General features: G+C 41.9%; 1 protein-coding gene across 1 annotated transcript; it reads left to right on the forward strand.

The window, feature by feature from the left end:
- The first annotated feature begins 3,964 nt into the window (after positions 1-3,964).
- Positions 3,965-6,879, forward strand: LOC115175612 (small integral membrane protein 13). The gene is made up of 2 exons (XM_029734988.1): positions 3,965-4,469; positions 5,982-6,879. Exons 1-2 carry the CDS (start codon positions 4,394-4,396, stop codon positions 6,158-6,160), a joined length of 255 nt encoding a protein of 84 aa, XP_029590848.1. The 5' UTR covers positions 3,965-4,393; the 3' UTR covers positions 6,161-6,879.
- The last annotated feature ends 7,718 nt before the right edge of the window (positions 6,880-14,597 follow it).

The raw sequence follows: 14,597 nt of genomic DNA on the forward strand, positions 1-14,597 counted from the left end.
CGCTCAGGACCTCAAACTGGGGCAAAGGTTCACCTTCCAACAGGACAACAACCCTAAGCACAATGCCAAGACAACGCAGGAGTGGCTTCGGGACAAGTCTCAATGTCCTTAAATGGCCCAGCCAGAGCCTGGACTTGAACCCGATCGAATATCTCTGGAGAGACCTGAAAATAACTGTGCAGCGACGCTCCCCATCCAACCTGACAGATCTTGAGAGGATCTGCAGAGAAGAATGGGAGAAACTCACCAAATACAGGTGTGCCAAGCTTGTAGCGTCATATCCAAAAAGACTTGAGGCTGTAATCACTGCCAAAGGTGCTTCAACAAAGTAGAGAGTAAAGGGTCTGAATACTGATGTAAACATTTTATTTTTAATACATTTGCAAAAATTCTGAAACACTGTTTTTGTTTTGGCGTTATGGGGTATTTTGTGTACAGTAGATTGATGAGGGGGGGGAAAACTATTTAATCAGTTTTAGAATAAGGCTGTAACGTAACAAAATGTGGGGTCTGAATACTTTCCGAATGCACTGTGTGTGTTCATTAGCTGCCAAGGGAGTTTTTTTATTTTCTTCAGTGTGAATGGAGTTGTGGTGTGAATACAGGCAATTAATAATTGCAGTTTTCGTATCAAGACGTGAGATGAGTTAGTACATGCAGAGTGTGACCCAATAGCAACACAGAGACAGGAAGTAGCAACACAGAGACATGAAGTGGTGATGAAAGAAACAAAACAGCCTAAACAGATGGAATCTGATGTGGAGTATCAGAATGAAATGTTATAAATTAGTCTGTGATAGTATATCTCCCCAAATGTTTATAATGTTTTAGACAAACCTTTACAGATGAAACATGATTTGACAATGGATAATATGTAGGAAAGTTATTTCGTTTTGTCACAGTTTTGGTAGTGGTACTGATAAGCCTTCATCTTTTGGGGAGTTGTAAGTCTTTCTACTGCAATACTTCTCTTGTGACTCACTGTGCTGTGAGCTGTTCATACGTGCTATTCACTGCTATTATTACTGATGGGATAATATAATGGTTATTTTGAGAAGGAGGAAATTCACCAAACTGCTGTTGTGGAGAGAAGCAGGGGTTTAATAAATTCATGACTCATTTTGAGGAAACAGTTTCTCTATTAGTGCATTGTCTTACTTTATGTTGTCACTCCTTCGCAACGCTTGTCCCTCAATCAGTGCAGGAGGAATAGTTGTGCTATCTGACATAAAACAATGCACTAATAGAGAAACTGTTTCCTCAAAATGAGTCATGAAAATCTAAATGTTTCCTGGCCACTGTGCTTTCACATCTGCTTTGCTTGCTCTTTGGGGTTTAAGTCAAGTAACTGTAAAGCACTTTGTGATAACTGCTGATGTAAAAGGGCTTAATGAAATGCATGCAATTGATTTAATTGATTGATCAAACACATCTATAGCCTCTTCAATGCACATGATAAGTGTGTCATTGTGAAATAACCTAAATATATGTATTTCTTAGTTCTCGGGGGCTCTTGGTTTGACCATGTTGCTGATTGGTATGCTCAGAAAGATGAATGTGATACCCTTTCAATGACATATGAGGATATGATCAAGGTAAATTAATTTCCATAATGATAAGATCACAAAACAGTGGATTGCATATTGGCAAGACTAATCAAACAACAACACAACAACAATTGCTTTCAGGACACACGAGGTGCAGTTGTCAGGATAACAAACTTCTTGGGTAAAAACCTGGATGACTGAACCATTGACACAATAGTGGACAAATCCTCCTTCAGTAACATGAAAGAAAACCCACAGGCTAAAAATGATATACAGCATCCTGCATTTTTTAAACAAAGTGGATCCATGATTTGAAAAGGTATGGTATATTAATATAAATAATGCTCATGCTTGGGTTAATCATTAAGTTAATTTCAATTAATGGTAAATAAATTCACCAAAGAAAATATAAAAATACTAGTTGATAGTTAGTTGAAATGTTGTTGACAGTTAGTTGACTACTGAACATACAAATAATCTATTTGGGACTATCCAAATACTGTGCATTCACACTGCACCTTATCCCAGGGCTAAGAGCCTCTAAGCCCTGGGCTAAGGGAGATTTTAGCCCGGGGCTAAGCAAGTGTTGCACATTCTAAAGTGGGATAGCACCAACCTTAGCCCTGGGCTAGTACCAACTTTTTGGGGCTAGTACCAACTTTTTGGGGCTAGCCCCAGAAACACGGTGCCAAAATATCCAGTGAAACTGGATTGTTCTACGTCTAGAATGCTCACTGTCCAATCACAAAATCTGCACTGTTACTTAATTTACATATGCTCGTGATGCCTGTAATGTGTTCTGCACGCTATTTTGATAAGGAAATTGGTACTATTTCATCCTGAGGACAAAAACCCAAATAACGTGTATAGCGGGCCAGATCGAATTTCAAAAGTGAAACATATTGATTGTTTCCGAGGTCAGATAGGCAGACAGCAAGGTTTATACAAACAAACCATCACTGTTGGAAACTAAATGCTAGGCTAAAAGCAAGAGCAAATAATGTGCTAATAAATGTCTTATTGCTTATAACATTGGTCACGTGTCAGAGAAAGAATGTTGGTAGCATGTTGTTTGTCCGTTAGCTCAGGGTTTTGGAATACAAGCTTAAATCCTTAGCCAGGGCTAAAGCTTAGTCCAGGCTTAATAAATGCTTGTGCGAACGCAGGCTAAGTTAGCCCAGGGCCAGTCTAGCCTGGGGCTAAGATAGCCCAGGGCTAAGACCAATTCAGTGTGAAAAGGCCTATAAAGTGATACCATACTGTCTGTTATGTCTCTAATCAGGGAAGGTGGGGGACTGGAAGACTATGTTCACAGTGGCCCAGAGTGAGATGTTTGACAAGATCTACACGGAGAAGATGAAAGACCTTCCCCTTGAATTTGACTGGTAGCTGTGAAAAGAGACGTGTCCTGAACACAGAATGGTAGTGAAAGCTTTCACCAGCTTGGTTGAAGATGTCAGAAAAATGGATCCAGATACTTGTTGTTGTGGATCTGACTTGTCAAATTGAACTCCAGTTGTGTGAATCACTCTAAATATGTCACGTTTTGGGGGATCTAGGTCTAACTAGATTGGAAGAAATAACTCTCAAATGACATTGGAGGCGGCTTATGGTAGAGAAATTAAATTATCTGGCAACAGCACTGGTGGACATTCCTGCAGACAGCAAGCCAATTGCATGCTCCATCAACTTGGTTATAAAAAGAAGCACATGCAAAATTTTAACATACATATACACTATTATTAAGATGCTTTCATAATTCATATATACATAATATGCTACGAGAAAATGTATTTTAGTAGCCATGGTTTGCTAGACAAAGCCTGTGGAGATTAATGGTGTTTTTGTATAATGGCCAAAAATAAAGTCTGTGGTACACACAGGTTTAGGAGATCGTATACGTTTTGTCCTATGAGATCATCTTCATCAGCTAACGTCCCTTTTAGTAAATTCTGATGCATTTATGTAGGGTCGGCAGGTAGCCTAGCGTTGGGTCAGTAACCGAAAGGTTGCTTGATCGAATCCCCGAGCTGACAAGGTCAAAATCTGTTGTTTCCCCCTGAACAAGGTAGTTAACCCACTGTTCCTAGGCTGTCATTGTAAACAAGAATCTGTTCTTAACTGACTTGCCTAGTTAAATAAAATAAATGTAATTTAAAAAAGCACTTAAAGGTTTTATCATTTATAAATGTCATGCTTGATATTATCTCATAGAACAAATCGTATAAGATCTCCTAAGCCTGTGTTAACCTCAGACCTTATTTTCGGCGTTTATCCCAAAACCCTATTCTTTCCCCATTCATTTTCACATAGGAACGGCTGAACGAACCAGAGGTAAATCATTTCCGGGTTTTAGAACTGAAAGCTAGCGAACTCTATTGACTACAGTGCCCAAAATGCAACGCGTATCTTGAGCCTACTGCGCATGCTCACACCGATTTTGTAATATCTACTTTTTTCCCCAAATGTAATCGTTCAGGTTGCAATAATGCAGCTAGATATGAACGGTACTTTATCCGTCCATGATTTTGGCACTGTAAACCGACGTTGACATTTTTGCAGGCGTCGAGACCGCATCACTCAGCAACGAGGGGTTTCTTTTCCTTCGCCGCACTAGCTAGTCAGGTATCCTCCACCCATGTTGAAGCAAGGAATTATGTTGTAACGTTATTTCTGTGGCAAACAACAGTTGTAAACTGTCTGTCAGTGTCAGTCTGGTGAATGAGTTAATGGACTGAACGGTAAAGCGAATTGGGGAGTTAACGTAGCTGTCAACAACTTTGACTTTGTAACGCGTTAGCTAACTAGAAGCTAGCTGGCTAGTTAGCCCTGACAAGAAGACAAACATGTGGCAAAGCGTTGGTCTAACTGTGCTGGTTATTGTGGCCACCCTTGTGTGCGCGTTGCTCTTCATGGTGTTTGGTAAGTAACATAATATTTAGCCTTAATTTTTAAGTTTTCTTGAATGTAATGTGAAATATGACTACTCGGACACAGCTGTGAAACGTATTAGCGGTTAGGTACAGTAAGCTAGCTAGCATTCAGCCATGATTATACTTAGTGCTTGCCATGGTGTTGCATATCCAGCTACCTGCCATCCATCTTTCTTTAGTGAGCAGTCTTGACCTTTTTCCTTCTCAAAATGTTGAGTAGGTAGATCAAAGTTGTCTATACAAAGAATAATCTCTCAAGACCTCAATACATCATGTTAGAAGTTTGTCCCTCATAGCTGTTATTAATTGGATCAGTTTAAATAATTGATACATATCAGTTGAGTCTCTTTTTTGTGCTTGAGCAGTGTTTGGCAGGATTGTCTTGCAGCATCATCCAGTCAGGCAGTCCCCTCTATAAGGGGAGGAGACTGAAGGAGCGTGGCATGGCAATGGCACTAATTTGACCTATAATAATAATAATAACCCTATCTGTCTATAATAATCCCAAAGTGTGATGATCAATTGTTGAGGCCCATTAATTTATACATACCTGTGTGTGGAAAACAATGACTTACGTGATGTTAAGTTTTGGACTTTATCTTGTGTTTTTACACTGAACAAAAATATAAATGCAACATGCAACAATTTAAGATTTTACTGAATTACAGTTCATATAAAGAAATCCAGTTAATGAAATACATGAATTATGCCATAATCTATAGATTTCACATGCCTGGGAATACAGATATGCATCTGTTGGTCACATATACCTTAAAAAAAATAAAAAATAGTCAGTATCTGGTGTGACCACCATTTACTTCATGCAGCGGGACACATCTCCTTCGGTTGTGCCAACCCACAGTTTCATCATATGTCCGGGTCGCTGGTCTAAGACGATCCTGCAGGTGAAGAAGCCGGATCTGGAGGTTCTGGGCTGGTGTGGTAACACGTGGTCTGCGGTTGTAAGGCCGGTTGGACGTACTGTCAAACTCTCAAATGACGTTGGAGGCGGCTTATGGTAGAGAAATAAAATTATCTGGCAACAGCACTGGTGGACATTCCTGCAGACAGCAAGCCAATTGCACGCTCCAGCAACTTGAGACATCTGTGGCATTGTGTTGTGTGACAGGACTAAACATTTTAGTGGTGTTTTATTGTCCTCAGCACAAGGTGCACCTGTGTAATGATCCTGCTGTTTAATCAGCTTCTTGATATGCCACACCTGTCAGGTGGATGGATTATCTTGGCATAGGAGAAATGCTCACTAACAGTGCCGTAAACAAATTAGTGCACACAATTTGAGAAGATTTTTGTGCATATGGATCATTTGTGGGATTATCTATTTCGGCTCATGAAACATGGGACCAACACTTTTTTACATGTTGTGTTTATTGTTGTTCAGTGTGTGTATAAAAATAAATTACAACAAATGAATTGTTTGATTCATATACGGTCACTGTTCACTTTCTATTGAGGACTTTTGTTCTTTTTGGCACCTCAGGTTGGTATGTTGTCTGGCAGCTCTTCCTGTCCAAGTTCAAGTTCCTGCGTGAGATGTTGGGCGACACCGGATCTCCACAGACAGAGACCCAGCCGTCCGAATCAAAGAGCAAGCGTACCTCTCCTCCAACCCAACGCCAGAGGCGTCAGAGGGTCATTCCTCCTGAAAGCACTACATAGATGACCACACCAATCCGCTATCAGTCTCACCCTGTCCCCCTATTCACCAACCCTCGTCCCTCTAGGAAACCGTGGTGGACAAAATGAAACCCCTTACTAAATGGCATGATGTCGAATGTCATACTATTCCCATGTCCATGCATACTACTCCCCTTTCCACTACCTTACGACGTCCTCGTCGTAGACACTTGATACTCTACTTTTCTCTCCTGGACACTCTTACTAGACTACGCATAGCTGCTGATGTTATAAAGGCACAAGCCATCAAATCATGGGACATTCTGTGTACAACTTGTTCACATTTCAAATATGTATTTTAGCTGTTCACAGTATATGTACTGAGCAGCACGTCCAGTCTCTTCACCTGGCCTTAACTGACACTGCAACATGGTCAGCTCTGACTGGCTGACACTGCAATATGGTCAGCTCCCACTGGCTGTCATGCTGCTAACACCTGCACAGGGAATCGCTGCTAACACCTGCACAGGGAATCTGTTTCTCCATGATCACACAAGTGAATTCTCTGTCATGACTGTGTATGTGTGCATTTTGAGAGTTTGTTTATTTGAACATACATGTTTTTGTAGCAAAGCCTATATTCTGACAAATCTAGACAAACTGTTGTATTAAACAGGCTCATTTGTTAGCATTTGATTTCAGAAGCAAAACAACTGCTAGAAGAAAAAAAACTGAATGAAACAATTTGTATAACTGACAAAGTTCCTCGTCGTGTTCATTTCACTTTATTTGTAACCAAAGTGCAATGAAAGGAATGTTTATTTTTGTGGTTATTTTATTGTTGGTCAGAAATTAATACATATACAGTGCATTCAGAAAGTATTCAGACCCCTTGACTTTTTCCACATTTTGTTACGTTACAGCCTTATTCTAAAATTGTTATACATTTAAAAAAAAATGTTTTTACCCTCATCAAGGGGAAACAGATCTCCAGATCTGTGCCTCGATACAATCCTGTCTCGGAGCTCTACGGACGATTCCTCTGACCTCAGGGCTTGGTTTTTGCTCTGACATGCACTGTCAACTGTGGGACCTTATATAGACAGGTGTGTGCCTTTCCAAATCATGTCCAATCAATTGAATTTTCCACAGGTGGACTCCCAAGTTGTAGAAACATCTCAAGGATAATCAATGGAAACAGGATGCACCTGAACTCAATTTCGAGTCTCATAGCGAAGGGTCTGAATACTTATGTAAATAAGGTACTTCTGTTTTTTATTTTTCATCAATCTGCAAAAATGTCTAAAAAACAGTTTTTGCTTTGTCATTATGGGGTATTGTGTGTAGAGTGATGAGGGAAAAATGTATTTAATCCATTTTAGAATAAGGCTGTAACAAAATGTTAAGTCAAGTGGTCTGAGTACTTTCCGAATGCACTGTATAACGGTTGTTATGGAATGGTGGGGTTACAATAACACAACAAAGATGATATCCAGGCTCCGTATGTACAGTTGAAGTCGGAAGTTTACATACACCTTAACCAAATACATTTAAACTCAGTTTTTCACAATTCCTGACATCCTAGTAAAAAGTCCCGGGCTTGGGTCAGTTAGGATCACCACTTTATTTAAGAATGTTAAATGTCAGAATAATAGTAGAGAGAATGATATATTTCAGCTTTTATTTCTTTCATCACATTCCCAGTGGGTCAGAAGCTTACATACACTTAGTTAGTATTTGGTAGCACTGCCTTTAAATAGTTTAACTTGGGTGAAACGTTTCGGGTAGCCTTCCACAAGCTTCCCACAATAAGTTGGGTGAATTTTGGCCCATTCCTCCTGACAGAGCTGGTGTAACTGAGTCAGTTTGTAGGCCTCCTTGCTCGCGCACGCTTTTTCAGTTATTCCCACAAATGTGTTATAGGATTGAGGTCAGGGCTTTGTGATGATCACTCCAATACCTTGACTTTGTTGTCCTTAAGCCATTTTGCCACAACTTTGGAAGTATGCTTGGCGTCATTGTCCATTTGGAAGACCCATTTGCGACCAAGCTTTAACTTCATGACTGATGTCTTGAGACGTTGCTTCAATATCTCCACATCATTTTCCTACCTCATGATGCCATCTATTTTGTGAAGTGCACCAGTCCCTCCTGCAGCAAAGCACCCCCACAACATGATGCTGCCACCGCGTGCTTCACGGTCGGGATGGTGTTCTTTGGCTTGCAAGCCTCCCCCTTTTTGCTCCAAACATAATGATGGTCGTTATGGCCAAACAGTTCTATTTTTGTTTCATCAGACCAGGGGACATTTCACAAAAAGGTACAATCTTTGTCCCCATGTGCAGTTGCAAACTGTAGTCTGGCTTTTTTATGGCGGTTTTGGAGCAGTGGCTTCTTCCTTGCTGAGCGGCTTTTCAGGTTATGTCGATATAGGACTCGTTTTACTGTGGAAATAGATACTTTTGTACCTGTTTCCTCCAGCATCTTCACAAGGTCCTTTGCTGTTGTTCTGGGATTGATTTGCACTTTTCGCACCAGAGTACGTTCATCTCTAGGAGACAGAACGCGTCTCCTTCCTAAGCGGTATGACGGCTGCATGGTGTTTATACTTGCGTACTATTGTTTGTGCAGATGAACGTGGTACCTTCAGGCGTTTGGAAATTGCTCTCAAGGATGAACCAGATTTTTTCTGAGGTCTTGGCTGATATCTTTTGATTTTCCCATGATGTCAAGCGAAGAGGCGCCGAGTTTGAAGGTAGGCCTTGAAATACATCCACAGGTACACCTCCAATTGACTCAAATGATGTCAATTAGCCTATCAGAAGCTTCTAACGCCATGACATCATTTTCTGGAATTGTCCAAGCTGTTTAAAGGCACAGTCAATTTAGTGTATGTAATCTGACCCACTGGAATTGTGATACAGTGAAATAATATGAAACAATTGTTGGAAAAATTACTTGTCATTCACAAAGTAGATTTGCCAAACCTTGTTTGTTAACAAGAATTTTGTGGAGGGGTTGAAAAACGAGTTTTAATGACTCCAACCTAAGTGTATGTACATTTCTGACTTCAACTGTATCAAGCATCTCAGAGTAGGAGTGGTGATCTATGATCAGGTTCCGACCTGTCCAAATAATCATTGTGATCTAAAAGGCTAAACTGACCCAAAGTCAGCATTCCTACTCTGATATGCTTGATACATACTGCCCCAGAACTCCCTATTAAGGCAACAAATAAATAAATAGGCTATTGCTCTGGCTAGCTCGCATCCCAGAGGTGATAACTGGGGTGTATTCAATTGGAAGTGAAATGCAGAAACGGGGAGAACCTAAACTTGTCCAAAAATAATCATTTGTTTTCCGTTGTAAAGTATTTCGCTATGGTGTGCCCTAATGACTACACCCCATGCTACAGGGTCGTCACTAGCTTCCGTAGTCATTAATATGGCATCCTTCCCTGTAGTTCATTACATTATCTCTGATCCAGCTATAAGCCTATAGCCGCCTGACATTGTAAAACAAGTTAATTCTCAATGTAATGGTTAAACGTGATTGTCCACATTTCAAGTTTGTTTTGGGCTATTGCTGTAATTTACATTCAGAATAAATATATTTCTTAACTCTGTAAAGAAATACATTTCTTTGAATTGCATTGTTTCAAAGCTGAAACTGGCTATTCAAGAATATATAATTGACATGTGGGGGGGGGTTGTAAGCATATTTGTTTAACTGTATGTTCAATTTGATGTCACAACACGGATACATTTTAAGGCTTGTACAGCTTTGAGTGTATTATTTTGTCTTGCACATGTGTAGCCAGACTTGAAAGTTATCCTTTCTTTGACCCTCCACACTTACTCTGTCATATCTGCATACAGTGACTGAACAACAGGGGGCAGTGTTACCCAAGATGAAACAGTGATGGAGTAAATAACTGTTTTCCAAACTGTAGTCAAAGGGAGTATTTGAAGAGTTTAAAACCAGCCAACTTACATTGGCTGTATTTTGGATGTAGCTGTATTTAAAGTCTATCAAGCCATGTGTTGTGACTGTGTAATCCCAATTAACCCAGAACTAAAATCTAGAATTTAGTCAGATTGGTAGTCTGTCCATGAGAGATTACAAATGGAATCACAGCCGGGAGCTGCCCAGTGACACGAGTCTACCAGACGAGCTAAACTACTTCTATGCTTGCTTCGAGTCAAATGGCACTAAAACATGCATGAGAGCACCAGCTGTTCCGGAAGATTGTGTGATCACGCTCACCGCAGCTGATGTAAGACCTTTAAACAGGTCAACATTCACAAGGCTATAGGGCCAGACGGATTACCAGGACGTGTACTGCGACCATGAAAATGTCTTCATTGACATTTTCAACCTCTCCCTGTCCGAGTCTGTAATACCAACATGTTTTAAGCAGACCACCATAGTGCCTATGACCAAGAACACTAAGGTAACCTGCCTAAATGACTACTGACCCGTAGCACTCACGTCTGTAGCCATGAAGGGCTTTGAAAGGCTGGTCATGGCTCACATCAACACCATTATCCCAGAAACCCTAAACCCACTCCAATTTGCAAACTGCGCCAACAGATCCACGGATGATGCAATCTATTGCACTCCACACTGCCCTTTTCCACCTGGACAAAAGGAACACCTATGTGAGAATGTTATTCATTGACTACAGCTCAGCGTTCAACACCATAGTGCCCTCAAAGCTCATCAATAAGCTAAGGACCCTGGGACTAAACACCTCCCTCTGCAACTGGATCAGGGACTTCCTGACCGGCCGCCCCCAGGTGGTAAGGGTAGGTAACAACACATCCGTCACGCTGATCCTCAACACAGGGGCCCCTCAGAGGCGCGTGCTCAGTCCCCTCCTGTACTCCCTGTTCACTCATGACTGCATGGCCAGGCACAACTCCAACACCATCATTAAGTTTGCTGATGACACAACAGTGATAGGCCTGATCACTGACAACGACGAGACAGCCTATAGGGAGGAGGTCAGAGACCTGGCCATGTGGTGCCAGGACAACAACCTCTCCCTCAACGTGATCAAGACAAAGGAGATGATTGTGGACTACAGGAAAAAGAGGACCAAGCACGCCCCCATTCTCATCGACAGGGCTGCAGTGGAACATGTTGAGAGCTTCAAGTTCTTTGGTGTCCACATCACCAACAAACTGTCATGGTCCAAGCACCCCAAGACAGTCGTGAAGCGGGCACGACAAAATCTATTCCCCCTCAGGAGACTGAAAATATTTGGCATGGGTCCTCAGATCCTCAAAAGGTTCTACAGCTGCACCATCGAGAGCATCCTGACTGGTTGCATCACTGCCTGGTATGACAACTGCTTGGCCTCCGACCGCATGGCACTACAGAGGGTAGTGCGAACGGCGCAATACATCACTGGGGCCAAGCTCCCTGCCATCCAGGACCTCTATACCAAGCGGTGTCAGAGGAAGGCCCTATAAATTGTCAAAGACTCCAGCCACCCTAGTCATAGACTGTTCTCTCTGCTACCGCATGGCAAGCGGTACCGGAGTGCCAAGTCTAGGTCCAAGAGGCTACTAAACAGCTTCTACCCCCAAGCCATAAGACTCCTGAACACCTAATCAAATGGCTACCCAGACTTTTTGCATTGCCCCCCCCCCATTTTTTTTTTTACACAGCTGCTACTCTCTGTTGTTATCATCTATGCATAGTTACTTTAATAACTCTACCTACTTGTATATGTTACCACAACTAACCGGTGCCCCTGCACATTGACTCTGTACCGGTACCCCTCTGTGTATATAGTCTTGCTGCTCTTTAATTACATGTTACTTTTATTTCTTATTCTTCTCAATACATTTTTTTTAACTGCATTATTGGTAAGGGGCTCTTAAGTAAGCATTTCACTGTAAGATCTACACCTGTTGTATTCGGTTTGATTTGATTTGATTAGTGACTGTGTGTTGTTGAGAAAAAAAGCCAACAACAAAGTTATCATTTGCTTCATTTGGAGGAGAGATGAGCATCCCTGGCAGTTATATGACCAATGGTGATAGGGTTAGGTTTTAAAATCATTTTGAAGACATTTTAATATTAGAGAGGCCTGAAACTTTTGGAAACCCTTATATATATATACTGAACAACAATATAAACACAACATGTAAAGTGTTGGTCCCATGGTTCATGAGCTGAAATAAAATATCCCAGAAATTTTTCCATACATACAAAAAGCTTCTTTCTCTCAAATTTGGAGCGCAAATTTGTTTACATCCTTGTTAGTGAGCATTTCTCCTTTCTCAAGATAATCCATCCACCTAACAGGTGTGGCATATCAAGACACTGATTTAACAGCATGATAATTACACAGGTGCACCTTGTGATGAGGATAATAAAAGGCCACTAAAATGTACAGCTTTGTCACACAACACAATGCCACAGATGTCTGTTGCCAGAGAATTGAATGTTAATTTCTCTGTCATAAGCTGCCTCCAACGTCGTTTTAGAGAATTTGGCAGTATGTCCAACCGGCCTCACAACCGCAGACCACGTGTATGGCGTCGTGTGGGCAAGCGGTTTGCTGATGTCAACATGATGAACACAGTGACCCATGGTGGCGGTGGGATTTTGGTATGGGCAGGCATAAGCTCCAGACATAGAACACAATTGCATTTTATTGATAGCAATTTGAATGCACAGAGATTCCGTGACGAGATTCTGAGACCCATTGACGTGCCATTCATCCACCGCCATCACCTCATGTTTCAGCATGATAATGCACAGCCCCATGTAGCAAGGATCTGTACACAATTCCTGGAGGCTGAAAGTGTCCCAGTTCTTCCATGGCCTGCATACTCACCAGACATGTCACTTATTGAGCACGTTTGGGATGCTCTGGATCGATGTGTACGACAGCGTGTTCCAGTTCCTGCCAATATCCAGCAACTTCTCACAGCCATTGAAGAGGACTGGGACAACATTCCACAGGCCACAATCAACAGCCTGATCAACTCTATGTGAAGAAGATGTGTCGCTGCGTGAGACAAATGGTGGACACACCAGATATTGACTGGTTTTCTGATCCACACCCCTACCTTTTTTAAAGGTATCTGTGACCAAAAGATGCATATCTGTATTCCCAGTTGTGAAATCCATAGATTAGGGCCTTATTTCTTTATTTATCTCAATTGACTGATTTCCTTATATGAACTGTAACTCAGTAAAATCTTTGAAATTGTTGCATGTTGCATTTATATTTTTGTTCAGTATATCTGCCTTCATGAGCACCTAGCTTGCCTGTGCTACCCGCTCTTCCTACACTGTGGGTTAGTGGTGAGCCAGAGGCAGGCATTTATAAGTTGTTTGGCAAGCAGCCTCTCTCACCATCCCACACAGACACAGATAGGAGCGATCAGGGCTCATAGGGCTCTGGTCAAAAGTAGTGCACTATATACAAAATAGGGCAACACAGCACCAACCGACCTCCAGTCCTGAAATAGCTCATTCATTCATCAAGCGCTCTCGGTCTCCATATCTGCAGCGTTAACTCAGCTAAGGCTCTCAGTCTCCAGATCTGCAGTGTTAACTCAGCCAAGGCTCTCAGTCTCCAGATCTGCAGCGTTAACTCAGCTAAGGCTCTCAGTCTCCAGATCTGCAGTGTTAACTCAGCCAAGGCTCTCAGTCTCCAGATCTGCAGTGTTAACTCAGCCAAGGCTCTCAGTCTCCAGATCTGCAGTGTTAACTCAGCCAAGACTCTCAGTCTCCAGATCTGCAGTGTTAACTCAGCCAAGGCTCTCAGTCTCCAGATCTGCAGCGTTAACTCAGCCAAGACTCTCAGTCTCCAGATCTGCAGTGTTAACTCAGCCAAGGCTCTCAGTCTCCAAGGGCCATTTCTTTCTATTGTTTGTTTCGGAGCCAACCACGAGATGTGCCTGGATGCCATTATTAGCTGACGATAAAGCAGTACAGAGTCTTGTCACCCGGGACCTGAGACTTGGGGGGAATGACACATCTTCCTGATTTACTGTGTCAATCCGCATTCTGGGTTAAATTAAAACCTTTTAAAAGCCATTCCAGAGCGGATTCCGTTTTCTCGTCTCGTCCCCTGGGATAGCAGTGAATGGAATGCAGCAGGTGATAATACCACTGATGGCCTGTTAAGACCCAGGCTCTGTGAGTTAAGTTTTCTGATTGGGAGCTGATAGGGGTTTGGCATAGGCATCTCCTCCATACCCCTTTACCAGTCCCTTATAGCCACAGGCCCACCTCTCCACAGGGAGAAACTACAGTATATATACAGTGTATTTCAGTCAGGCTGTAATGAAAAGGAGGGTCAGGAGGGGGAGAGGGAAAATAAACAATGAATGTTTTTTAGCTGTATTTTAAGGCTCTGTGTGCATATCCAACCCACAATGCCTTTCATTAGATGCTGTTGCACTATACAGTATGCCGTGCCATAATAGATGCTTCATCTGTGTACTGTGCA

This window comes from Salmo trutta, chromosome 36 (genome assembly GCF_901001165.1).
Source record: "Salmo trutta chromosome 36, fSalTru1.1, whole genome shotgun sequence".
Taxonomy (NCBI): domain Eukaryota; kingdom Metazoa; phylum Chordata; class Actinopteri; order Salmoniformes; family Salmonidae; genus Salmo; species Salmo trutta.

Bases quoted from the DNA above. Each gene is read 5' to 3' on its own strand.
- LOC115175612 (XM_029734988.1), top strand. From the start codon at position 4,394: ATGTGGCAAAGCGTTGGTCTAACTGTGCTGGTTATTGTGGCCACCCTT. The intron at 4,470-5,981 runs GTAAGTAACATA...TTGGCACCTCAG, and splicing joins GTTGCTCTTCATGGTGTTTG to GTTGGTATGTTGTCTGGCAG.